This window comes from Macaca fascicularis, chromosome 10 (genome assembly GCF_037993035.2).
Source record: "Macaca fascicularis isolate 582-1 chromosome 10, T2T-MFA8v1.1".
NCBI lineage: Eukaryota > Metazoa > Chordata > Mammalia > Primates > Cercopithecidae > Macaca > Macaca fascicularis.
Window position 1 is genome coordinate 8,975,782 of NC_088384.1, and position 25,814 is coordinate 9,001,595.

The 25,814-nt window shown below is 48.3% G+C and overlaps 1 protein-coding gene across 3 annotated transcripts in view; it reads left to right on the forward strand.

Annotated features, from left to right (window-relative positions):
• The first annotated feature begins 289 nt into the window (after window positions 1-289).
• POLDIP3 (DNA polymerase delta interacting protein 3) overlaps window positions 290-25,814 on the forward strand; it is a 30,061-nt gene continuing 4,536 nt past the window's right edge. Inside the window, exons 1-8 of one of the 3 annotated variants that reach the window (XR_012418654.1) lie at window positions 290-448; window positions 12,074-12,464; window positions 13,166-13,252; window positions 15,458-15,553; window positions 17,251-17,315; window positions 18,602-18,781; window positions 19,346-19,423; window positions 23,233-23,362. Coding sequence is in view for 2 of the 3 variants with exons in the window: in XM_005567097.4 (XP_005567154.1) it covers window positions 390-448; window positions 12,074-12,464; window positions 13,166-13,252; window positions 15,458-15,553; window positions 18,602-18,781; window positions 19,346-19,423; window positions 23,233-23,362 (1,021 nt within the window). In the remaining variant the exon portion in view is untranslated. The remainder of the gene's footprint in view (window positions 449-12,073; window positions 12,465-13,165; window positions 13,253-15,457; window positions 15,554-17,250; window positions 17,316-18,601; window positions 18,782-19,345; window positions 19,424-23,232; window positions 23,363-25,814) is intronic. The other 2 variants (XM_005567097.4, XM_005567096.3) reach the window with 2 other exon arrangements.

The window sequence follows — 25,814 nt, forward strand, 5'->3', positions numbered from 1 at the left end:
AGTACCGCTTATTTCCTAGGTAATGAATCATATTCTCATTTGGCGTATGATGAGTATCATAGTTGACCGTTGAGGTAATGATCCACTTCCATTGAAGTTTGTCTTACTCGTTAATGAAATTATTTTGTTGCTTTTCATTTAATGTTTTTTCGTCGGAGAGAATAAATAATTCATAATGTGCCGACCTTCTGTATGCAGATGAGCAGCCAGCTCCGCGAAGGCTCACGGGGAGCGTCCCCGCCCCTTCCGGTTCTTGCTTGCGTTTAGCTGGCTGTCGCGAGAGTTGGTCGGCGGACGTCGGAAGTAGTTCGTCGCTCTGTAGCGGCCGAAGGGGCGGGCTCGCGGGCTGGGGGTGTCTCGGCTGCTTTCGGCTCGCTCGGCGGAGCAAGATGGCGGACATCTCCCTGGACGAACTCATCAGGAAGCGCGGGGCGGTGGCGAAAGGACGGTGAGAGACCTTTCTTTTCTTCGGGGTTTCGGGTCCGCGGCATAGTGGAGCTCGAGGCGGGGGAGGGAGCGGCCCGGGCGCGACGCGGAGGACCGGGTGCGCCCGCCCCCAACAGCAGCCGCGCTCCTCATTGGCCGGGCCGCCGCCGTCGCCGCAGCGGCCCCGACCGCCCGCCCACTGGCCGAGGTGCAGTCCCTCCGGCGGGCCTGGGAGGCCGACGGGGCCGCGGCGGGACAGGGTGCCGCCTCGTGGACCTGAGGGGCTGCACCCTAGGGCCCCCGCGTTCCGGGGTCCGGGAGTCTCGGCGGTGCAGCCCCCTGGCCTGTCTGGACTGGCATTTGGGCCCCGCTCCGTGATCTCGGGGCTGCTTGGTCTCCACCTATCTTATAGTTGAGGCAACCGAAGTTTAGCAGCAGGGAAGTGACTTGCTCCGACGGCCGAAGCTGAGGCGCAAGCCCAAACCCCGGTCCACGCGGCCTCTGTTAACACTCGCCTCCCTTTGTGCGGCGTCTTAAGTTTTCTAAGCCTGTTCGTATAAACGATGCCTCGTTTGATCTTTCACGGGCCTGTTGTCTGCTAGCAATTCGTGTTACTCCACTTTTACTGATGGGGAACTTGAGGCTGGGAGTGGTAGAGTGACTTGCCCGAGACCACGGAGAACTGAGCGGCGGGGCTGAGTGCGATTTAATTGCTGGCTGAGTTGGCCTCCTGCATGGGCTTGAAAAACAAGTGGGCTGGGCTGGAGATTGGTTATTTCCTTAGGGAGAAGAAAGTGCTTGAGCTGGGTGAGGAGCCATGGAGGTGATTTGCAGTCATGTCTCCCAAACTTCCCCATGACCGTTAAATGTTATTAGTCATTTCAAGTCTTTGTGAGCTGAGTTCACCTGTATGAAGAAGTGAGAACTTTGCCCAATAGTTTCCCAACACGCATTAAGTTTAAGTGTCTTTGTAAATAGCCAGGATGTAAATATGTTAGATACTGTTTTCTCAGACATATGTTTTCTCAGCAGATGTTTATTTTTATTTATTTTTTGAGACGGAGTGTTGCTCCGTCGCCCAGGCTGGAGTGCAGTGGTGCGGTCTCGGCTCACTGCAACCTCCGCCTCCCCGGTTCCAGCGATTCTCCTGCCTCAGCCTCCCGAGTAACTGGGACTACAGGTGTACACCACCACGCCTGGCTAATTTTTGTATTTTTAGTAGAGACGGAGGTTTCACTATGTTGGTCATGCTGGTTTCGAACTCCTGACCTCATGTGATCTACCCGCCTCGGCCTCCTAAAGTGCTGGGATTACAGGCGTGAGCCACAGGCCCGGCCATTCAGCGGATGTTTATTCATATCACCCGTGTGCCTGTGGCTAGGTTTTTCTCTTGATGTCTGAAATGTATCCCTCACCTCCTTCCCCATCTGGACACTTGTATCAACTACAACTGCCACCACCACCTGGTAATTCGCAGCCAGCACTTACCGGGCTTCTGGTTCATAACGGGCATGCATTAGGATTTGTTTCCTCAGCTACTGACTGCGAAAGCTTTCTCACATCTCCGCCTAGTGTCTGATGTGAAGTTGGCGCTGGCTCCTCTGGCCACTTCTAAATCCATCCAGGTTTTGTAGGTTCCTTTGGAAACGACAGAATGATCGACACCAGGTTCTTCTCTCTCTGAGGTCACTCCCCCAGTTTCTGACTACAGGTGGACCGCACTGTAGTCTATTTGATCTGTACGGTTTTGGCTTTAGTGTGTGCAGAGTTTTGTGTTGGGCAGTAGGTGGGGCTGCAGGAATGGGGTGAGGGGTATGTGTGGATCCACAGGAACAGGGGCCTTGCAGTTGGATATACCTGGCACGTGAAACAGTTGGGTTCTGTTTCCCTGGCCAGGGGACTTCTAAACTAGGCAGTTTCCTCATTTGTAATGGTGATTCCTGGTTGAAGGAATTAAATGTGAGAGAGGTTTTTTTTGGTTTTTTTGGTTTTTTGTTTGAGACGGAGTCTCGCTCTGTCGCCTGGGCTGGAGTGCAGTGGCCGGATCTCAGCTCACTGCAAGCTCCGCCTCCCGGGTTTACGCCATTCTCCTGCCTCAGCCTCCCCAATAACTGGGACTACAGGCGCCCGCCACCTCGCCCGTCTAATTTTTTGTGTTTTCTAGTAGAGACGGGGTTTCACGGTGTTAGCCAGGATGGTCCTGATCTGCTGACCTCGTGATCCGACCGTCTCGGCCTCCCAAAGTGCTGGGATTACAGGCTTGAGCCTCTGCACCCGGCCGGGTTTTTTTTGTTTTTGTTTTGAGATGGAGTCTCACTGTATTGTCCAGGTTGGAGTGCAGTGGCACAGCCTTGGCACACTGCAACCTCTGCCTTCCAGGTTTAAGCGATTCTGCTGCCTCAGCCTCCCAAGTAGCTGAGATTACAGGTGCCTAACACCACACCTGTCTAATTTTTGTATTTTAAGTAGAGATGGGGTTTCACCATGTTGGCCAGGCTGGTCTGGAACTCCTCACCTCAGGTGATCCACCCCCCTCGGCCTCCCAAAGTCCTGGGATTACAGGCATGAGCCACCACAGCCCGCCAGAAGGTATGTTTTAAAGTTTGTGCCATGTGGCAAGTGTTCAGCAAAGGCTGGTAATTATCTTGAACCTTTCCTTAAAGGAATAGAAGCACACAGTGCCCCTGGAGCATAGGTGAGCACTGGGACTCTGGAGTCACCGTCAGGGTTCCAATCCCCGCTTCTCCCACTTTCCGTAGAACCCTCTGCAAGTTACTTAACCATGCCTTGCTCTCTTTACTTACCTATAAAACATGAGTAATGTCTACTTTATTAGGTTATTGTCAGGATCGAGTGAATTAATATACCTAAAATGCATTGAAAAGTTTCTGACAACGGGCACTTAAGTGCTTGATAGATGTTAGTTTTCGTTATTGTCATTGAAGGCTTCTTAAGGAGTAACGTGATTCAATTTTTAGCACGAGAATATTGCTTTGTCATTATGTGAGGATTGGATTGGGCCAAAGAGTGCAGGCAGAGAGACTAGTGTGGGAGAACCTGGAGTGCATGCTGGGTTTGAGTTAAATCTTCTGGAAACTCCATTTTTATCTCACTTGCACAACCAACAAAGAAAAACTAGATCCAGGGGTCCCTGTTAAGATAATGTGAAGGATCTGAACAAATTCAATGAACAGATGTCATTTCCTGCAGTAAGTTTATTTTTATTTTATGTCTTTATATTTTTTGAGTTGGAGCCTCGCTCTGTTGCCCAGGCTGGAGTGCAGTGACATGATCTCAGCTCACTGCAACCTCTGGCTTCCAGGTTCAAGCGATTCTCCTGCCTCAGCCTCCCAAGTATCTGGGACCATAGGCATGCACCACCACGCCTGGTTAATTTTTTGTATTTTTAGTAGAGACGAGGTTTCACCATGTTGGTCACGCTGGTCTTGAATTCCTGATCTCAAATGATCCACCCCCGTCAGCCTCCCAAAGTGCTGGGATTACAGGTGTGAGCCAGTGCGCCCGGCCATATATTCTATTTTACATACTGCCTAGAAGAAATCTGCATACTTGGAACTGTGGTTTTAATGTTACATGGATGTTCCAGGAAGAATTTTGTTGTTTAAGAAAGTTTTTTTCCTCTTGGTAGAAATAGCCAAAGATCCAGCTTGAGGAAGTGTAAATAACCTCTTTCCCCAGCACTCTGCTCACTTTGTTTCCTGTGACCCCAAGGATCACATTTGTGGAATGTGCTTGTTCTCAAAAGCAGCCGTTCTGTTTTGTGTTCTTCACACCTTTTGAGTCAAGAAAAGGGTCATAGCTGGATGCAGTGGTGGCTCGTGCCTGTAACTGCTGCTGTGAGGGAGGCTAAGGCAGGAGGATTGCCTGAGCCCAGGAGTTCAAGGCTGCAGTGACCCATGCTTGCACCACTGCACCCCAGCGTGGTTGACAGAGCAAGACCTCATCTCTTTAAAAAGGAAAGAGAAGAGTCATTACCATTATTATTACCTAGGCCTCCAATTAATTATTAAAAGATTCCTTGACTAATGGGAAATGATTGAACCAGAAGGGGGTCGTTTTGAGTGATACCTTCTTCCATGGTGAGATGCTGTCTTTCCTTACCACAGCACATCTCCAGTGACTTTAGTTGCGAAAGATGCGTAGAGAGTCTCCTCAGGATAGCATTAGGCACCAGTTGCAGTGCTGGCCTGCCCCTCATGTTGGTTTCTTCCTTTATTTATTTGAGACAGGGTCTTGCTCTGTTGTCCAGGCTGGAGTGCAGTGGCAAGATCACGGCTCACTGCAACCTCTGCCTCCTGGGCTTAAGCATTCTTCCTGCCTCAGCCTACCAAGTAACTGGGACCACAGGCATATGCTATCATGCCTGGCTAATTATTTTTGTATTTTTTGTAGAGACGAGGTCTCGCCACGTTGCCCGGGCTGGTTTCGAACTGCTGGACTCAAGCAGTCCTCCTGCCTCTACCTCACAGAGTGCTGGGATTACAGGCGTGAGCCACTGTGCCCAGCAGTTTCTTCCTTTATATATGAGAGCATCCCCAGTTAAGTCAGTTGACATGTCCCTTCTTATTAGTTTGATGAGTTTAACCCTCGGTGAATAGCTTGCTATCTGCTGCCTCCAAGCAGTTCAGTGTGGCAGCCTTGAGTGTGCTAGAGGCTAGAGTTAAGCAGCTCTCTGGGCCAGATGCCTTATCTGGGGAGAGCTGGAAGTGGGAGGTTGTGGGGGGACAGGGTGGATTGTAAACTTTGCAGTTCAGCTCAGGACTCTGATCCTGGTGCTGACCGCTTGTTTCCTTGTTGAAATAAGATAAAGGAAATATAAACCTAAACACAAAAGGGAGGAAATGGGTTATTACATAACTCTAGGCAAAGAATTATGTTTTAAAATGAAACATCTGCACAAGACTCTTGGGTAAGGGGATAGTATTTTATTTTATTTTATTTATTTTTGAGACGGAGTTTTGCTCTTGCTGCCCAGGCTGGAGTACAATGGTGCAATCTCAGCTCACCGAAACCTCCGCCTCCTGGGTTCAAGCGATTCTCTTGCCTCATCCTCCTGAGTAGCTGGGACTACAGGTGTGCGCCACTACGCCTGGCTAATTTTTTGTATTTTTAGTAGAGACAGGGTTTCATCGTGTTGGTCAGGCTGGTCTCAAACTCCTGACCTCAGGTGATGCGCCCGCCTTGGCCTCCCAAGGTACTGGGATTAAAGGCGTGAGCTAGTGCGCCCAGCAGGGGAAAGTATTTTAGTGTCTTGTTTTTCTTTGTGTTGCTTTTTTTTTTTTTTTTTTGAGACAGAGTCTCTCTCTGTCCCCCAGGCTGGAGTGCAGTGGCACGATCTCCGCTCACTGCAAGCTCCGCCTCCCAGGTTCATGCCATTCTCCTGCCTCAGCCTCCCAAGTAGCTGGGACTACAGGCGCCCACCTCTACTCCCAGCTAATTTTTTTGTGTGTGTTTTTAGTAGAGACGGGTTTTCACCGTGTTAGCCAGGATGATCTCGATCTCCTGACCTCGTGATCCGCCCACCTCGGCTTCTCAAAGTGCTGGGATTACAGGCGTGAGGAGGCGCTGCGCCCGGCCTTTTCTTTGTATTTCTAAAACACCTAATTCAGAGTTGACCCTCAGTCATAATTAGAATTAAGCTGTTTTCTCTCTATAAAAATGACCTAAACACATACATCCCCTAACCCAGAAGTTTTTTTTGTTTGTTTGTTTTTTTAAGACAGAGTCTTGCGCTGTGGCCCAGACTGGAGTGCATTGGTGCGATCTTGGCTCACAGCAATCTCCGCCTCCCATAACCCAGAGGATTTGAAACCCGTGGGTTAAAATCTACTTTATAATAATCCAGGGCCCCACTTCATGGGCCTGAATCCTTTGGACTGGACATCTGTCCTGAGCGGGCTGTAGCCCTGCCCTCCCCAGACAGAGCCAGGAGGGTGAAATATTCCTATAGCCCAGACAGACCCTCCCTGCTGGTCATCACATGTATGCCAGGTTCCCGTTGGGGATATAGGGGAGAGAATTTGGGGTCCAGGGAGTGTTTGCCTTCTCACCTCCCAGCAGCACTCTTGCCAGGACCTCGCGGAATACCTGCTGAAGGCCTGGAAGCAGTTGCAGAGCTGTAGTTTCAGTGCGATGGATGTGGGGCGTTACGAGACTCACTCAAAACCTTCCTCCTTCCCCCTCCCAAACATTTACTGAGGATAAAAGTGCAGGATGTGTTTTGGGAACGTCAGTAGTCACTACTGTGGGGAGTGAGGCTGCAGCCATAAGCTGGAGCCAGACCGGAGGCTCCCCCCAGGGGTTGGGCTTTGTTAAGGAGCCCTCAGCAGTTCTAGAAGCGGAAGGGTAACATAATTGAGTCTATGTTTTAGAGACCTACCCCTAGCAGGAGTGTTGATTTGAAAAATTTCCGATGACTAATGCCTGCCTGAAACCAGTACGGCTGCCTGCTGGGATGAATAGCTGTCTTTTCATGCAGGAAGAGCAGCTGTGATTATAAAAAGCCTGAACACTGAAGCCCCCTCAAGCTGTTCACGAAAGAAGTTGAAAGCACTGGTGGAACCAGGGAACTGAGTGCATCAGATTGAGGGGAAATAGCTTACTCCTTCCCACCGTGAGGAGCTCCTACTACATCCTCAACTACCGTTACCTCCCACCCACAAATGTGCCTGTTAGGCTGTTCAAATAGATAAAAATGCCAGCACAAAGCATCTTGGTGGTCCTCCCTGCCAGGCAGGCACTGTGCTGTGTGAGTTCTCAGTGCGTGCACTGCCCGCTTGCCTCGCTGCTTGTGCTCACCTTTTGGTCACTAGAGAGTGCTCTGTATCCCTGGGCATGACCGGAGTCCTAATATTTCTTCAGCCTGGGGACAGTGTTCATCCTTCCTTTATATATGTATAAATTTTTAAGGGTTTAACAACATATTGAAACTGAATTACCAGACACTAATAAGGAAGATTGTTTCTTTTTGTTTTGGTGGTGGTTTTTGGTTTTGTTTTTTGTTTTTGTTTGTTTTTGCTGTTTGTTTTGTTTTGATTTTTGAGATAGGGTCTTGTTCTGTCACGCAGACTGGAGTCCAGTGGCGTGATCTTGGCTCACTGCAGCCTGGACCTCCTGGGCTTAGTTGATCCTCCTGCCTTGGCCTCCTGAGTAGCTGTGACTACAGGTGTGCATCAACACTTGGAGCTAATTTTTTTGTATCTTTTGTAGAGACAGGGTTTTGCCATGTTGCCCAGGCTGGTCTCGAACACCTGGGCTCAAGCAGTCTGTCTGCCTTGGCCTCCCAAAGTGTCAGGATTACAGGCATGAGCTACTGCTCCCGGCCTTTTTTATTTTTTGAAGTTTTTTCTTAACTCTTCCAGTTCTGATGCTTACTTTTAACCCATGCTTATTTAATTGATGCTTGAACCAGGCACAGTGAAGTTCAAACCCATTCCTCACCCGTTAGTAGCTCTTGGGATAGTTAATCTCCTTGGTTCTGAGTTTCCTCATTGATAGAATGTGAACAATAACCTGATTCACGGGGTTGTAACATTTAAAGGATGTCTAAAGCTGAGCATGGTGGCTCCAGACTTAGAAGGCTGAGGCAGGAGGTCAAGGCTGAAGTAAGCTGTGATCACTGCACTCCAGCCTGGGCAACCGAATGAGATTCTGTCCTTTCATTTTTTTTTTTTTTTTTTTTTGTGAGACGGAGTCTTGCTCTGTCGCCCAGGCTGGAGTACAGTGGTGCGATTTCGGTTCACTGCAAGTGCCGCCTCCTAGGTTCACACCGTTCTCCTGCCTCAGCCTCCCGAGTAGCTGGGACTACAGGCACCCGCCACCGCACCTGGCTAATTTTTTTTTTTTTTTTGTATTTTTAGTAGAGGCGGGGTTTCACCATGTTAGCCAGGATGGTCTCGATCTCCTGACCTCATGATCTGCCCGCCTCGGCCTCCCAAAGTGCTGGGATTACAGGCGTGAGCCACCGCACCCGGCCCTCTGCTTTCATTTTTATAGAGATGGAGTCTCACTTTGTTGCCCAGGCTGGTCCTGAACGCCTGGGCTCAAGCCGTCGTCCTGCCTCAGCCTTCCAAAGTGCTGAGATTACAGGTGTGAGCCACCATGCCCAGGGAGTCCGGCTATGTTTCCCATGCTATTCTTGATCTCCTGGGCTCAAGCCATCCTCCTACTTTGACCTCCCAAAGTGCTGAGATTACAGGCATGAGCCACTGTGCCCAGCCTTGTCTCTTAAAAAAAAAAAAAAAAAAAAAAGTCTGTGCCAAAAATTGTCAACCTGTAGTGAGTAATACTCAAAAGTTTTCATTGATCGTGTCCTTTATTTTTTTTGAAACAGTCTTGCTCTGTCGCCCAGGCTGGAGTGCAGTGGTGTAATCTTGACTTACTGTAACCTCCATCACCTGGGTTCACGCGATTCTCCTGCCTCAGCCTTCTGAGTAGCTGGGATTACAGGTGCGTGCCACCACATCTGGCTGATTTGTGCATTTTTAGTAGAGACGGGGTTTCACCATGTTGGCCAGGCTGGTCTTGAACACCTGACCTCAAGTGATCCACCTGCCTTGGCCTCCCAAAGTGCTGGGATTACAGGTGTGAGTCACTGCACCTGGCCTAGCTGCAGGTTTCTGAGGTTATCCCAAAGGATAGCCCCAGTTTGTCCATGACTTTGCAGGCCATGGAACACAAAGCCTAGGATAGCCCAGTCCTAGGGAGGGTGGATGCCATCTAGCACATACAACCATTTCTTTCTAATCGTGCATGCCGGCCCCCTGAACACCCCCTTCCTTTGGCCCTGCTTTCTCTAGTGCCTCCATCTCCCAGAGTCCTCACATTAAAAAATAGGGCAGGGCCGGGCACCATGGCTCACGCCTGTAATCCCAGCACTTTGGGAGGCCGAGGCGGGTGGATCACAAGGTCAGGAGATCGAGACCACGGTGAAACCCCGTCTCTACTAAAAATACAAAAAATTAGCCAGGCGCGGTGGCGGGCGCCTATAGTCCCAGCTACTCAGGAGGCTGAGGCAGGAGGATGGCGTGAACCCGGGAGGCGGAGCTTGCAGTGAGCTGAGATCGCACCACTGCACTGCAGCTTGAGCGACAGCGCTAGACTCCGTCTCAAAAAATAAAATAAATAAATAAAAAATAGAGCAGGAATGGGCAAGTAAACCTTAAGCCTTATCTGATTAACTGTATAAATGACCCTTCTACCCAGAACTCACTGGAAAATCTTTAAATCTTAATTTGCCACTTTCCAAAGAGAAAAATGATGGCATGCATCACTGCCTGTTTTAGTCCATTTAGGCTGCTATAAGAAAACACCATAAGCTGGGTAGCTTATAGAAAACAGAAACTGCCGGGCGCAGTGGCTCACTCTTGTAATCCTAGCACTTTGGGAGGCCAAGACGGGCAGATCACGAGATCAGGAGATCGAGACCATCCTGGCTAACACGATGAAACCCCGTCTCTACTAAAAATATGAAAAATTAGCCGGGCATGGTGGCGGGTGTCTGTAGTCCCAGCTACTCGGGAGGCTGAGGCAGGAGAATGGCGTGAACCCAGGAGGCGGAGCTTGCAGTGAGCCGAGATAGCACCACTACACCCCAGCCTGGGCAACAGAGCGAGAGGAGTCTCAGAAAACAACAACAACAACAACAACAAAACACACACACACAGAAAAAACAGAAACTTCCTTCTCACAGAGAGTCTGGGACGTCTAGGATCAGGATGCTGGCGGATTCCATGTCTGATGAGGGCCTGCCTGCTTCCTGGTTCTAGATGGTCTTTTTGCTGAGTCCTCACATGGTGGAAGGGGCCAGGGAGCTTTCTGGGGCTTCTTCCTTATAAAGGGCACTAATCCCATTCATGAAGTCTCTGTCCTCATGACTTAATCACTTCCCAAAGGCCCCCACCTCCTACCACCATCACATTGCAGGTTAGGTTTCAACAGAGGAATTTTGGGGGGACACATGTTCAGTCTGTATTGCCGCCGTAGGTCTGGTACTGGCATATTGGAGGCAGTGGGTGTTTTTCCATTATTTGAGGTATAACAAGATGAAGGTCCAGGTTTGCTTTTATTGGTACCAGGTAGGCTCACCTTTGGCTATACTTCTGGTATTTATTAGCAAAGGAACTGACAGCCAGTCTTCACTCCAACCACTTGAATGCAGCAGTGGGAGAGTGCCAGTGACTGGCCCAGTATGAGAGATGCCTCCTGGGAGGTCCAGGCAGTGAAGTGGGAGGCAGTATAGGAACTCGTTTGTGCAGCAGTTTACCCTCTAACACCAGGTCAGAGATCCTCAACATGGCTCTTCTCCAGAATCACCCATGGAGTTAGAAATGCAGATGACCAGGCTTCCCCCCAGATTTTGGATTCAGTATCTAGGGTGGGATCTGGATAGCTCCGTATTTAAGAAGTGCCACCGGAGTTTCTGACACTCAGCCAGGGCTCAATGCTGCTTAGGAGGTGCTGGGCCCTGCAAAAGGAATGAACCCCATTCTCCTTCCCCAGCCCCACCCAGGTAGGGAGAGAAAAAAGGAAACAAGCATGTGTAAAAATAGGCACAGAGAAGAGCTGGTCTGGAGAAATCGGGGAGGATTTTCCAAAGAGCACACCTTGACATAGGAGTCCCCAGGTGGAGCTTCTGCCACAGGAGTGGCCATTGATGGTAGCTACTGTAGAGAGGCCTGAGGGTGGCAGGTGACAGAAGAAGCCCAAAGACCTTGGGGAGGATCTCCAGTGCTGTACTGGGGAGGGCCGTCTGTTCACTTTGAAGCCATTGTAGGCCAACAGAGGAACCCAAGAAAGAGACCAGGGCCTGTTTATGGAGTTTCATTCATTTCCAATTAAAAATATATATTTTATTTTAAATTCAGGAAGTGCATGTACATGTTTGTTCCATGGATTATATTGCATACAAATGAGGATTAGGCTTCTAGTGTACCCATTACTCAAACAGTGAACCCTGAACCCATCATTTCCAATTTCAGTGGTTTCTGTATTTGATATTTTTGCTATTGCAACTTTATGTTTCTTTCCTACCAAGTCTTTGTGTTTTCTGTTTTCCTCTAGCTCTAAGCCAGACCCACATGTTTGCTCTCTTGGTCCTAGCCCAGTAGATGGTGTCTGCCTTCCTTAAAGACACTCTTTGTTAGTCATTGAGCCTCTCCAAACCTACTTCTCCGACTGTGAAGTGGGCATAGTAAGTACTTCTCAGGGTGCTGAGAGGGCTGAGTGAGAACATGGATGGGGATGGGCCTTGGAAACTAAAGTTACTCTTCAGATGAGTGGGATTATGTTTGGTGGATGTTTATTTTATTTGACTGGCATTGTTGGGAAGTTATTGTCCATGTTGATGTCTCAAGACAGGTGGTCTAGGAAGCGAAACAGTCTTAGCTAGTGATAAAACTTGCCAGCCCCTCCCTCTTAATTTTGCTTAAAATGCAAAGTTAAAAGCCATCATGAAACCAGGAAAGGAGTCATCATGTAAGCATAATTATTTACTCAGGCACAGGCAAGGAACTGCTTTCTGATTCTCCAGGACCTCCTCTGTCCCCAGTGTTACCACAGTTCCACTTTCATAGACTGCTGTTGATATCCAGATCCACTTAATATTGATTGCAATTTGTATTTACAGGCTTAATGCCAGACCGGGGGTTGGAGGTGTCCGATCTCGAGTTGGGATCCAGCAAGGCCTTCTCAGCCAGTCAACACGCACAGCCACCTTCCAGCAGAGATTTGATGCCCGGCAAAAGATTGGCCTCTCAGATGCCCGGCTCAAACTGGGAGTCAAGGATGCCCGGGAGAAGCTTTTGCAGAAAGATGCCCGATTTCGGATCAAAGGGAAAGTGCAGGATGCCAGAGAGATGTTGAACTCTCGCAAGCAGCAGACCACGGCGCCCCAGAAGCCCCGCCAGGTCACTGATGCCCGGGAGAAGATTAGCTTGAAGAGGAGTTCCCCTGCTGCCTTCATAAACCCACCTATTGGGACAGTGACCCCTGCTCTGAAACTCACCAAAACCATCCAGGTAAGTTGTGGCTTTTGTCATGAATTCCCAGAAAGCTAGTAACAAAGGTAGATTTAGAGGCAAGGTGCCAGGAGTGATTGGGCAAAACTACTATCTCTCAAGTGTTGGTATAGCACTTTGCTCCTTACAGAGGCTTTAAGTACGTTATAGCCAAGGAACTATACAAGGAAGGAAGGGTATTATCTCAGTTCTGTACAAAAGAAAGAGGAGGCCCATAGAAATTTAGTGACTTTCCCAAGTGAGATACTGGTGGAAGAGAGAGGAAAGGACAAAAGATTTATTGAGCACATGCCATGTGGCAAGCACTTAACAGACATGATCTTACAGTCCTCACTCCACCCCCAGGCCCAGTGGGATTTGCCCTGAGTCCAGGGCACTGGCCACCCTTCACAGCTGCCACCACAGAGGGAAAGGAAACAATGTCGTTTAACCTTCATAGCAGCTTTGGTAATAGGAACAGCAGCGGCCACAGCAAACATTTACTGAGCCAAGTCCGTTAAGCCCTACATGTGCATTACCATGTGGTCTCTGGGTGGATGATGATTCTTTTACTTCCTACTGTGGGGGATAAGGCCCTCTGTAGTGCCTTTTACCAAAGACCAAAGCTGCATGCGCACCATGTATCAAGTTCAGTAACCCCCTCCTTCTAGAGAATGCATGTGGACCCTGTGGGGTGAATTCTGACCACTGAGTGTTTCCAGGTTCCACAGCAGAAAGCCATGGCACCACTTCATCCCCATCCTGCTGGAATGAGAATCAATGTTGTCAATAACCACCAGGCCAAACAGGTAGAGTGAGTGAGAGAGAGAGTGTGTGTGTACATAGTGAACATGTAGGCGTGCACATGTTTTTTAATGAGGCCTACTTGGGTGCATGGACTGAGGCTTGCTCCCAAGGTTCCCAGTTGATAGTACTGGAGGCAGGGTTACAGTGAACTTTTTGCAATTTAAAGAAGAAACTTCTTTTTTTTTTTTTTTTGAGACGGAGTCTCGCTCTGTCGCCAGGCTGGAGTGCAGTGGCATAATCTCGGCTCACTACAACCTCTGCCTCCCGGGTTCAATTGATCCTCCTGCCTCAGCCTCCTGAGTATCTGGGACTACAGGCGTGCACCACCACACCCCACTAATTTTTGTATTTTTAGTAGAGATGGGGTTTCACAGTGTTCGCCAGGCTGGTCTCAATCTCTTGACCTTGTGATCCGCCCACCTCAGCTTCCCAAAGTGCTGGGATTACAGGCATAAGCCACCGCACCCAGCCAAAAAGCGACTTTTTAATAGATTCTTAATAGAGGAAGGGAGGCATAGGGGGCAGAGAGACTAATAAAATTTTTGTTGTTGTTGTTAATTTTTTTTTAAATAAAAGTTCTATGTGCTTAATATAGAAAACTTGCCAAAAAGTCCCTCAAGTTCCTATTATCCAAAGCCAATCACTGTTGAAATTTTGCCATAGTTCCTTACATGTCCCCCCACCCCCCGCTTTTTTTTTTTTTTTTTTTTTGAGACAGGGTCTCACTCTGTCCCCCAGGGTGGAGTGCAGTGGTGCAGTCATGGCTCACTGCAGCCTTGACTTTCTGGGCTCAAATGATCCTCCCACCTCAGCCTCCTGAGTAGCTGGGATCACAGGTGCATACCACCACATCTGGCTAATTTTTGTAGAGATAGAGTCTTGCCATGTTGCCCAGGCTGGTCTCCAACTCCTGGGTTCAGTCGATCCTCCTGCCTCGGCCTCCCAAAGTGCTGGGGTTACAGGCACAGGTGTGAGCCACCATGCCCAGCCTGTTTTTTTGTTTTTTGTTTTTTTGAGACGGAGTTTCGCTCTTGTTGCCCAGGCTGGAGTACAGTGGCACAATCTCAGCTCACCACAACCTACAGGCCTCCCGGGTTCGAGTGATTCTCCTGCCTCTGCCTCCCAAGTAGCTGGGATTCCAGGCATGCGCCACCACGCCTGGCTGATTTTGTATTTTTAGTAGAGATGGGGTTTCTCCATGTTGGTCAGGCTGGTCTCAAACTCCTGACCTCAGGTAATCTGCCTGCCTTGGCCTCCCAAAGTGCTGGGATTACAGGTGTGAGCCACTGTGCCCAGCCCCAGTCTGTTTTTTACTTAACTCATAGTTGTGGTTGTGGTTCTTTTCTTTTCTTTTTTTTTTTTTTTTTTTGAGGCTGAGTCTCACTCTGTCACCCAGGCTAGAGTGCAGTGGCGCCATCTCGGCTCACTGCAAGCTCTGCCTCACAGGTTCACACCATTCTCCTGCCTCAGCCTCCTTAGTAGCTGGGACTACAGGTGCCCACCACCGTGCCTGGCTAATTTTTTTTTTTTAATTTTTAGTAGAGACGGGGTTTCACCGTGTTAGCCAGGATGGTCTTGATCTGCTGACCTCGTGATCCGCTCTCCTCGGCCTCCCAAAGTGCTGGGATTACAGGCGTGAGCCACTGCGCCCAGCCATGGTTATATTCTTATCCACTTTTCTATCATTCTTTTTTCACTTTGTAACTCAAGCATTTTTCTGCGACATTTCACATTTACTGTAAACGTTTTAGTAATTACAAAATCCATATAGTTGGCATTCCAGTTTTATTTAAACCATTTTCCTGTCATTTTCACTGTTAGAAATCCTTCTGCTATGAACATCTTTGTAGATAAAGTTCTTACTAGGGTTTGGATTTATTTCTGTAGGTCATATTAACAAGGATGGACTTTCCAAGCCAAAGGATATAAAGGAACATTTTAGGAACTCTTCGTAGATACTGCCCACTGGGAAAAAGGGACTTCTGATGTATCTGGAAGTTGTAGGACTTTCACTGGGCCCTTGTTGACAGGGAGTTCGCCTGTCAGGACTTGTGCCCCAGTCTTTCCAGGCACCATCACCCCTGTGCCCACTTCTACTTTGGTCCCTTTCTCTCTCCAGCAGCCATTTCCTTGCCATGCCTGTTCTAGATGTCTGTTGAGGGCACACATGCCACATTTGCTTATATTTCTTTATGTTATATTCTCAGAATTTATATGACCTGGATGAAGATGATGATGGTATAGCTTCCGTTCCTACTAAACAGATGAAGTTTGCAGCCTCCGGCGGCTTTCTTCACCACATGGTATGGCATTTCATGTTTTCTTACGCTGCATGTCTGATCAGACAGGTGGGAGAGGTTGTGGTGAATAGAGCCTGTTTTTTTTTTTGTTTTTTTTGTTTTTTTTGGTTTTTTTGAAACGAAGTCTTGCTCTTGTCCCCAAGGCTGCTGGAGTGCAGTGGCACAATCTCAGCTCACTACAACCTCCGCCTCCCAGGTTCAAGCTATTCTCCTGCCTCAGCCTCCCTAGTAGCTGGGATTACAAGCGCCTGCTACCACGCCCAGCTAATTTTTGTATTTTTAGTAGAGATGAGGTTTCACCATGTTGGCCAGGCTGGTCTGGAACTCCTGACCTCAAGTGATCCGCCTGCCTCAGCCTCCCAAAGTACTGGGATTACAGGGTGAGCCACTGCGCCCCGTGTGAATAGAGCCTTTCAATGCAGAAATATTTCTTCCTTTGGGCCGTAAGATTTTCAGAGCTGGAGTTAGTCCAACCCCTTAGTTTTATAAATGCTGAGACACTGGGGTGCCTCCTGATTTGTTCAAGGTCCAACAGCAAGTGAAGTGCAGGGCTGCAGCTCCCAGGTGCTGTGTTTGAGACACTATAGGGAAAATGTGAGTGATCCCACAGTGGGGAGTCTGTGTTCTTTCCTTGGTGGCTGGTCATTCTGCATGCTCTGTGACCCTCTATGGTCAGCAGCTCGGGCGCTGCTCTTGGAGTCTGGATTCCCTTGGTTGACATTAGCAGGAATACATCTCACCTGATCTGTGGGCTCTGCCAGGTGCAGCCTGCATGCAGGGAAAGCTTGCTGGGCTAGAGTGTTGATCAGACATCATGCAGAGAAGGAAAGAAAACAGCATCTGGGAGCATCAGGGAGGTCCATGCTGCTCAGTTCAGTAGTACAGCCAAGTGTCAGACAGGGAGGCCAGTGGGCTGCCCAGGTGGGTCCTTATGGCAGACACCTCTTTTGTTTTTCCTTCAGAAGCTCAAAGACTCAGTTTTGGTTACTGTCTCGAGTATGTGGACCAGACTCCTGGTTAGTAATTAAGAGAAACATGGGCCGAGCGCAGTGGCTCACGCATGTAATCCCAGCACTTTGGGAGGCAGAGGTGGGCAGATCACAAGGTCAGGAGACCAAGACCATCCTGGCTAACACGATGAAACCCCGTCTCTACTAAAAAACACAAAAAAATTATCCGGGCATGGTGGTGGGCACCTGTAGTCCCAGCTACTCGGAAGGCTGAGGCAGGAGAAGGGCGTGAACCTGGGAGGCAGAGCTTGCAGTGAGCCGATATCACGCCACAGCACTCCAGCCTGGGTGGCAGAGCGAGACTCCATCTGGAAAAAAAAAAAAAAAGAGAAACATGAAGCTGGCTGTGCGCGGTGGCTCACGCCTGTAATCCGAGCACTTTGGGAGGCCGAGGTGGGCAGATTACCCGAGGTCAGGAGTTCGAGACCAGCCTGGCAACATGGTGAAACGCTGTCTCTACTAAAAATACAAAAATTAGCTGGACATGGTGCCGCGTGCCTGTAATCCCAGCTACTCGGGAGGCTGAGGCAGGAGAATTGTTTGAACCCTGAGATGGAGGTTGCAGTGAGCCAAGATTGCACCACTGCACTCCAGCCTGGGTGACAGGGTGAGACTCCGTGTCAAAAAAAAAAAAAAAAAAAGAGAGATACGTCGTGAAGCTGAATGATGCCAGTTTGTTTCTTTACAAAGGGACCAGGCCTTTCCAGTAATTAGACTGCTCAAGTCTGCTATCAAGGGAACTATCACCTTGCTCAGTGAGTCTCTATCCCTATTTGATACCCTAATTGAATAAATGCCATATTTATACTAATGCATTTTGTACCCTGTGAGATGGGTACTGTTGATTACCCTCGTTTATGGATGAGGAAGCAGGCATGGAGAGGTAAAATAAGCCTGTTCAACATCACCCAGCTGATAAGAAGCAGTGGATCTAGGAATGGAGCCTGAGCAGTCTGGTTCTCAGGGCCCTGTGTGTAGTCACTGTGCTGTCCTGGCTCTGGAGACTCAGAAAGCCGCCTGAGGAATGTGGAATCCAGCCTGGGGTGACGCTGCTTCTCCCAGACTTGGAGAAGCGTGGTGAATTGCCCCTGCCCATTCTCTGATCTGCCTTTCTGGCTGCTGCGTTCCTCCCTTCTCCCTGGGTCAGTGCCTTTAAACACTGCCCTAAATCAGCAGGGCTCCCGTCGCTTCTGCTTTATGCGCCTTTTTCCTCAGACACAATACAGGGGAGTTTTGTTTCCAAGGGACCATATTGAGATGGGAGGGGCTATTTTTGGTGATCTGCGCTGCCGAATGCCCGTGTGTCCCTGACTGTCCAGGAGCTGATGAGGCCAAGGCTGTGTGTGGTTCCTCTGGATGGCCAGAAGAGGAACCAAAAAGCTGAGTTCTGGGCCTTCTTAAGTGTGGTGATCAGCACACTGTGATAGAAGCATATCTGGGAATGAACTTGGCCTCAACCTTTTGGCCTTTTAATTTTTCAGCTTTATTAAGAAAACAAAGGAATAAAATCATGGCTACTCCATAGACATAGCGGCTCTTTTACATTTTTTGTAGAGATGAGGTTTCACTGTGTTGCCCAGGTTGGTCTTGAACTTCTGGCCTCAAGCAATCCTCTCACCTCAGCCTCCCAAACTGCTGGGATGACAGGTGTGATCCACTATGCCCGGCCAAGCTTTTGGCCTTCTGACCAGCCTCATTATTGTAGAATTTTTAGAAAGTCTAAGTGGTATGGGTGAGTCTGAGGCTCTTAGGTAATTTTCCAGGTCAGGGCTGTATGGAAGCTTCCTGCCAAGAGCTTCTAGCACTGTGGAGAGTGGCTTCTGTGAGCGCGCGCTCAGGCCGTGTGTTTTTTTCTCCCCCTGCCCCTTCACTATGGGATATCACTGGCAGCCGGCAGCTTTTTTGGCTCCAGACCTCTAATAGAATTGGAGAGCTGGGAGGCATAGAGGGTTCATGCTCTCAGCAAGTTGTCAGCCCCTTGGGGCTTCTTCAGAACATTCCAGGTCTGGCTTCTCAGATTCTTTTCTGTCTCTTTGTTTAGGCTGGGCTAAGTAGTTCCAAGCTTTCCATGTCCAAGGCCCTCCCTCTTACCAAAGTGGTTCAGAATGACGCATACACAGCTCCTGCTCTCCCTTCCTCTGTTCGAACAAAAGCCTTGACCAACATGTCCCGGACACTGGTGAACAAGGAAGAACCACCCAAAGAGCTGCCACCTGCTGAGGTGAGGTGACGGTGGTGACCACAGCAGTTGGGGTCAGGAGGGCTGTATGCTTATATGTATCTCATTGTGTCCCCACAACGCCTTTGTGAGGTGGGCATTGCCACCCCCATTCTACAGATGAGCAAACCAAGACCTAGGGACTCTTACTCTCGAAGACCTTGCAGGCTGCTGGGGACAGTAGACCTGCTGAGAGGTTACGGTATCTGGTGATATGTTAGACTCTCCCAGAAGAAAGCTGTTAGGAGTGCTGAGGACAGAGCATCTCCATTTGGGAAATCTGGGAAAAAGGGCTCTTTTAGCTGAGTGGGTCTGGAAGCATGAGCAGCCTTCCAGGTAGAGGCTCAGGGCCTGAGAGGCTTGCGTATTTGGGAGATGGAAAAGGGTCCATGCTTTTAGCATAGAGTGGTGGGGGGTGTAGTGGACACTGAAGTTCAGGGGGCCCAGTTGTGGTAACTCTCCATGGAGCTTTCCTCTGGGCCTTCCTAGTCACGTGCCTGGAGGAATTTCTGTTGTGGGAATGCTTATCAGCTATCCAGCTTCTGGTAACGCTTTTGTCTGTGACAGCCTGTTCTCAGCCCATTGGAAGGCACCAAGATGACTGTGAATAATCTGCACCCTCGGGTCACGGAGGAGGACATTGTTGTAAGTACTGTGACTACCAAACATTTAAATCTCAAACCGCCTCTGTGGCAAATGTCTCTTAAGACCCACCCTCAGGTTTGATGACTGCTAGGACTCACCAGACTCAGCATATAGTCACGCTCAGGGCTGAGACTAATGACAGCAAAAGGATGCAGAGCAAATGGTTCATGGGGTGAAGCTGGGGGGAAACCAGGCACAAGCCTCCAGAGGCCCCTCCCAGCAGAGTTGCACAGGATGCTGGGTGCAACTCGCAGCAAGTTGTGACAACACATGTGACACCAGGGAAGTTCATTAAAGACTCGGTGCCCAAAGGTTTTATTGGGGACTGGTCACTTCGCCATTCTTTGTGTAGCACGTACCAAAATTCCAGACTCCCAGAAGAAAAGCAGCTGTTGAGTAGAAACCATGTTGTTTGCACAGTCCAGGCACAGTGAACTGTGGGGTGGCAGGAGCCCTCCTGAGATCCGAGTTCCCAGATGCCAGCCAAGGGCCACCCCTGGAATCGGGCCTTTCAAACAGTAGCAGTCAGCCCAGCTGCTTCACTCTTCTGCGCAGCTTCTAACCAAGGCCAGGTGCCTGGCCTGAATGTCAGAGTCAGGGGATATCTGTGATGTAATGGGTCCTAAATGGGATCCTTTAGTCCCACTGGGTGATATCCAGTAGTTGTGTTTTCCTGTGAGTCTTTGGAACGTTCTATGTCCTTTGGAGGTTTTACAAGATGATTCCAAAGTGAAAGAGGTGCGATGGACTGGTGGTATCCACCTTCCTGGTCCATCCTGTCCCACCCATGGCAGTCATGGGCAAAACCTGTCAAGTGCCTGTGAGTGGGGTTCTGGATGCAGCCAGGACTTTTTTTCAACATCATTTTCATTCAGGCAGCCAAAAGAGCCATTAGTTTAGAAATCCAGGCATCCTTTGAACTGTCAGATCACAAAATGAATACAGTTGGAGAATCCAGCCTCTCCCTGCAGTTGAGTCCCAGACTAACAGACTGCACTGGTCACTACATTTGTTAAAATCTTTTTGTTTTGTTTTGTTTTGTTTTGTTTTGTTTTTGAGATAGAGTCTCACTGTCACCTAAGCTAGAGTATAATGGCGTGATCTCGGCTCACTGCAACCTCTGCCTCCCAGGCTCAAGCAATTTTCCTGCCTCAGCCTCCCGAGTAACTGGGATTAGAGGCACCTGCCACTACACCTGGCTAATTTTTGTATTTTTAGTAGAGACAGGGTTTCACCATGTTGGCCAGGGTGGTCTCGAACTCCTGACCTCAAATGATCTGCCCGCCTTGGGTTTTTTTTGTTTTGTTTTGTTTTTTTGTTTGTTTTTTAAGACGAGTCTTGCTCTGTGGCACAGGCTGGAGTGCAGTGGTGCAATCTTGGCTCACTGCAACTTCCACCTCCTGGGTTCAAGCAATTCTCATGCCTCAGCCTCCCTGGTAGCTGGGATTACAGGCGCGTGCCACCACACCCAGCTAATTTTTGTATTTTTCAGTAGAGATGGGGTTTCACCATGTAGGCTATGCTGGTCTTGAACTCCTGACCTTATAATCTGCCTGCCTTGGCCTCCCAAAGTGCTGGTATTAAAGGTGTGAGCCACTGTGCCCAGCCCAGCTGAGGTTAAACCTTTTTTTTTTTTTTTTGGAGACAGAGTCTCGCTTTGTCGCCCAGGCTGGAGTGCAGTGGCCCGATCTCAGCTCACTGCAAGCTCCGCCTCCCGGGTTTACGCCATTCTCCTGCCTCAGCCTCCCGAGTAGCTGGGACTACAGGCGCCCACCACCTCGCCCGGCTAGTTTTTTGTATTTTTTTAGTAGAGACGGGGTTTCACCATGTTAGCCAGGATGGTCTCGATCTCCTGACCTCGTGATCTGCCCGTCTCAGCCTCCCAAAGTGCTGGGATTACAGGCTTGAGCCTCCGCACCCGGCCTAGGTTAAATCTTAATTATGAAACATACACATGCTGTGAAATGGGTCCCTCATACGCCCTTCTCCTTTACAGCGACAGTGCTGTGAATGGTGCACGTGAGGATGGAAATTGTAGCTTGTTTTGTGTAATACTTGACAAGTCATTAAGAATTAAAGCTGATTGCTGGGTGCAGTGGCTCACGTCTGTAATCCCAGCACTTTGTGAGGCCGAGGCTGGTGGATCACCTGAGGTCAGGAGTTCGAGACCAGCTTGGCCAACATGGCGAAACCCCATCTCTACTAAAAATAGAAAAATTAGCCAGGCGTGGTGGTGCGTGCCCATAGTCCCAGCTACTCGGGAGGCTGAGGCAGGAGAATCACTTAGAACCCGGGAGGTGGAGGTTGCAGTAAGCCGAGATCACACCATTGCTCTCCCGCCTAGGTGACAGAGTGAGACTCTGTCTCAAAAAAAGGAAAGAATTAAAACTGTTTATAAGCGTAATAACGATTGCCATTTATTGAGTACTTGCTATGTGCCAGTCACTTTAGGCAGACTCCTGGGAGATATATAATGGTGGAAAACTGAACACCAGTCATGATCAGCGCTCAGGGGAGATTGCCAGTAATAATCATCCTCTCTCCTCTTCTACCCAAATAGGCAATGTTAAAAGGACAATGGAAATAAAATTGGAATTACACCTACTATTTATAGTTGGCCCTTCATATCTGTTGGTTCTGCATCTGCAGATTTAGCCAACCACTGAATGAAAATATTCAAATTTTTAAAAATAACAGTATAATGAGAAATAATACAAATTTTAGAAATACAGTATAACAACTATTTATATAGCATTTACATTGGTATTGTAAGTAATCTAGAGATGATTTATAGTGGACAGTGTGCATAGGTTATACGTAAATACTACAGCATTTTATAGCAGGGACTTGAGCATCCACAGATTTTAGTATCTGTGAGTGGTTCTGGAGCCAGTCTCCCGCAGGTGCAGAGGGACGTCTTGTTTTGATATTTACCAGTAAAAACAAATCATGTCAAGGACCTTTTCATAAACCTTCTTTTGGCCCTCACAGCAACCTTGTGAAGGCAGTTGCAGGTGAAGAAATGGCGTGAGTGCTAGTCAGGCTCTGTCTCTCTTCACATTCTGCTCCCTCTCTGGCCTTAATTGTCTTGTCTGTAAAATGGGGTGGAGATTGGAGTCAATGATGTGTGCAAAGCACTGCTTAAAAATGATCTCTGTTGAGCTTTCCAGCAACCCTCGAAAGTAAGCTAGTTCTTTTTATTTTCAGAAGAGGAAACAGGCTTAGAGAAGTTAAGTAACTTGCTAGATGTCGCATAGCAGATAGGAAGCAAAGCCTGGGGGATCAAACTCAGGTCTGACTTAGAGTGACCAACTGTCCCAGTTTTGCTAGGGACTCTCCTGGTTTTATCACTCAAAGTCTTATGTCTAGGGAAACCCTTCAATCCAGCCAAACCAGGACTCTGGGTAGAACTTCAGAATTTGTATTTCTAACAGATTCTCAGGTGACATGTTAGCAGCTGTCCTTCTTTGTATACATGTATTCTCATGACAGGGCTCTCTGAGAAAATTTTCATAACTATTTTATCCCTGTTGAGGTGGGCACTGAAGACTTTGGTGGTGGCTTGCTGGGAGATCCCAGGTGATCCAAGGCTTGTAAACCCAGCCCCTTTCCCACTGCTGACTTCATCTGGTGCTGTGTTGAGGCCTATGGATGTCTCAAGAGCACCACCTAACGTGGAACCTCCCTGCAGTCTCAGGCACAGGGGCATATTTAGCTGCAGTGGAGCCACCACACCCCAGGGCCTTCAGAGTGTGTGAGTGGCAGGCGGTGAGAAATCCTTCCCTAATCCCAACCCCTCTTGTGTGCAGGAACTTTTCTGTGTGTGTGGGGCCCTCAAGCGAGCTCGACTGGTCCATCCTGGGGTAGCAGAGGTGGTGTTTGTGAAGAAGGACGATGCCATCACCGCATATAAGAAGTACAACAACCGGTGTCTGGACGGTAAGTTAGGGAGAAGGCAGCCCTCTGACCCTCCCACTCCTGTCTACTTGCTGTCAGGTAGCAGGCTTTCCAGGGGAAGTCTCTCTGAGATGGGTGGAACCCATCTCCGGGGCCTCGTCTGCACCAGGAACTGCTGTGCAGTCTCTGAGTAGTCCTGAGCCGTGGGTTACACAGGGCCCTGGATTTTCACCCAGCCCTTAAGCTTTTGAGCCCAGCAAAAAGGAAAACAGCGTTTCTCTGTGGATGGTTCTCTTAAGCGGTTTTGCCAGGGAAGCCAAGAGGCACAGCCGTTCCCTCCCAGATGTTGATCTGCTTAGTGCTAGGGCAGACGTTCCTCAAAGCCCTGGAGTCTTGTCTGAATGTTGGCTCCTGGGTGAGAGCTGCTCCTAGTGGGTAAACAACAGACTTTATTGACTTGAGGTTCGTATTTTTCATCTCCAGAGAGCCTGTAGAGAAGAATTCTGTCTGCCATGTTCCTTTTCCACTCATTTGTTCTTTCAGTATGTATTGAGTGCCTACTGTGGACCAAGGCCCTGTGCTAGAAGTGGAGAAGCAGAGACTAATAGAACAATACAACAATAAAAAAATTACAAATAAAAGACCTAGAGCCTTGGCTAAATCTTGGCACCTGGGTGAACTCCCCTGGGTGAGTCAGTGGAGTTCCGATTTGCATTTCCCCATGGCTAATGATGTTGAGCACCTTTTCATGTGCTTATTGGCCATTTGTATGTCATTTAAAAAAATTATTTTTAATTTTGTTTTAAATTTTAAATTTCTCTTGTTTTTTCTTATTTTGTCATATTGGATGTGGAAAGATACTTTTCTTTTTCTTTTTTTTTTTTGAGTTTCTCTCTGTAGCTGGGGTGCAGTGGCATGATCTTGGCTCACAGGAACCTCTGCCTTCCACGTTCAAGCGATTTTCCTGCCTCAGCCTTCCAAGTAGCTGGGACTACAGGCATGCGCCACCACGCCCAGCTAATTTTTTTGTATTTTAGTAGAGATGGGGTTTCACCATGTTGGCCAGGCTGGTCTCAAACTCCTGACCTCAGGTGATCCGCCCACCTCGGCCTCCCAAAGTGCTAGGATTACAGGCGTGAGCCACCGTGCCCAGCTATCTTCTTTGGAGAAATGCCAGTACAGAATCTTTGTCTGCCTTTTAGTTTCTTTTTTATTACTGAGTTGTAAAAGTACTTCACATATTCTTAAGTCCTTTATCAGATAAGTGATTTACTAATATTTTCTCCCATTCTGTAGGTTTTTTTACTTCTGCTTGTTAATGTATTCATACACTGTATAAGGACTTTTTGGTTAACAACAGACCACATATATGACAGTGGGCCCATAACGTTATAATACCATATTTTTACTGTATTTTCTCTATATTTAGATGTACAAATACAGTTGCCTACTCTACTCAGTAGAGTAACATGCTGTACAGCCAGGTGTGGTGGCTCAAGCCTGTAATTCCAGCACTTTGGGAGACTGAGGCAGGAGGATCACTTGAATCTAGAAACTTGAGACCAACCTGTGCAATGTGGCAAGACCCTGTCTCAAAAAATAAATTAGCTGGGCATGGTGGCGTGTGCCCGTAGTCCCAGATGCTGGGGAGGCTGAGGTGGGAGGATCACCTGAGCCTGAAAAGTTGAGGCTATAGTGAGCTATGATCATGCCACTGCACTCTGGAATGTATTCCCATGGTTAAATGATACATGACTATATGTGCATTTACAGCTATATATTCTAAGCATTGCTTTAACTGCATTCCATATCATGCCTTCATTTTCATTCATCTTGAATTATTTTCTAATTTCCCTTGTGATTTCTCCTGTGACCCACTGGTTATTTAGGATTGTTTCAATTTCCATATCTTCATGAATTTTCCAGATTTTCTTTTCTTCTTTGAGTGTTTAAGGAGAATATGTATTTTCTTGTTGTGGGTGGAGTGTTCTGTACATGTCTATTATGTCTAGTTGCTTTGTCATGTTGTTCAAGTGTTGTTTCATTGTTGATCTGCCTGGTTCTATCTAGTATTGAAAGTGAAATATGGAATGTTTTGTTTTGTTTCTTTGAGACGGCGTCTCCCTCTGTCGCCCAGGCTGGAGTGCAGTGGCATGATCTTGACTCACAGCAACCTCTCCCTTCTGGGTTCAAGCAGTTCTCCTGTCTCAGCCTCCCAAGTAGCTGGGATTACAGGTGCCCGCTGTCACGCCCAGCTAATTTTTGTATTTTTAGTAGACATGGGGTTTTTACCATGTTGGCCAGGCTAGTTTCAAAGTCCTGACCTCAAGTGATCCGTCTGCCTAGGCCTTCCAAAGTGCTGGGATTAGGGGCATGAGCCACTGCGCCCGGTGAGATCTTTATTACTGTTTGTCTGTTCTTTTCACTTCTGTGTATTTTTATTTCATATATTTGAGGCTCTGTTGTTACTTGCATATATGTTTGATTATATTCT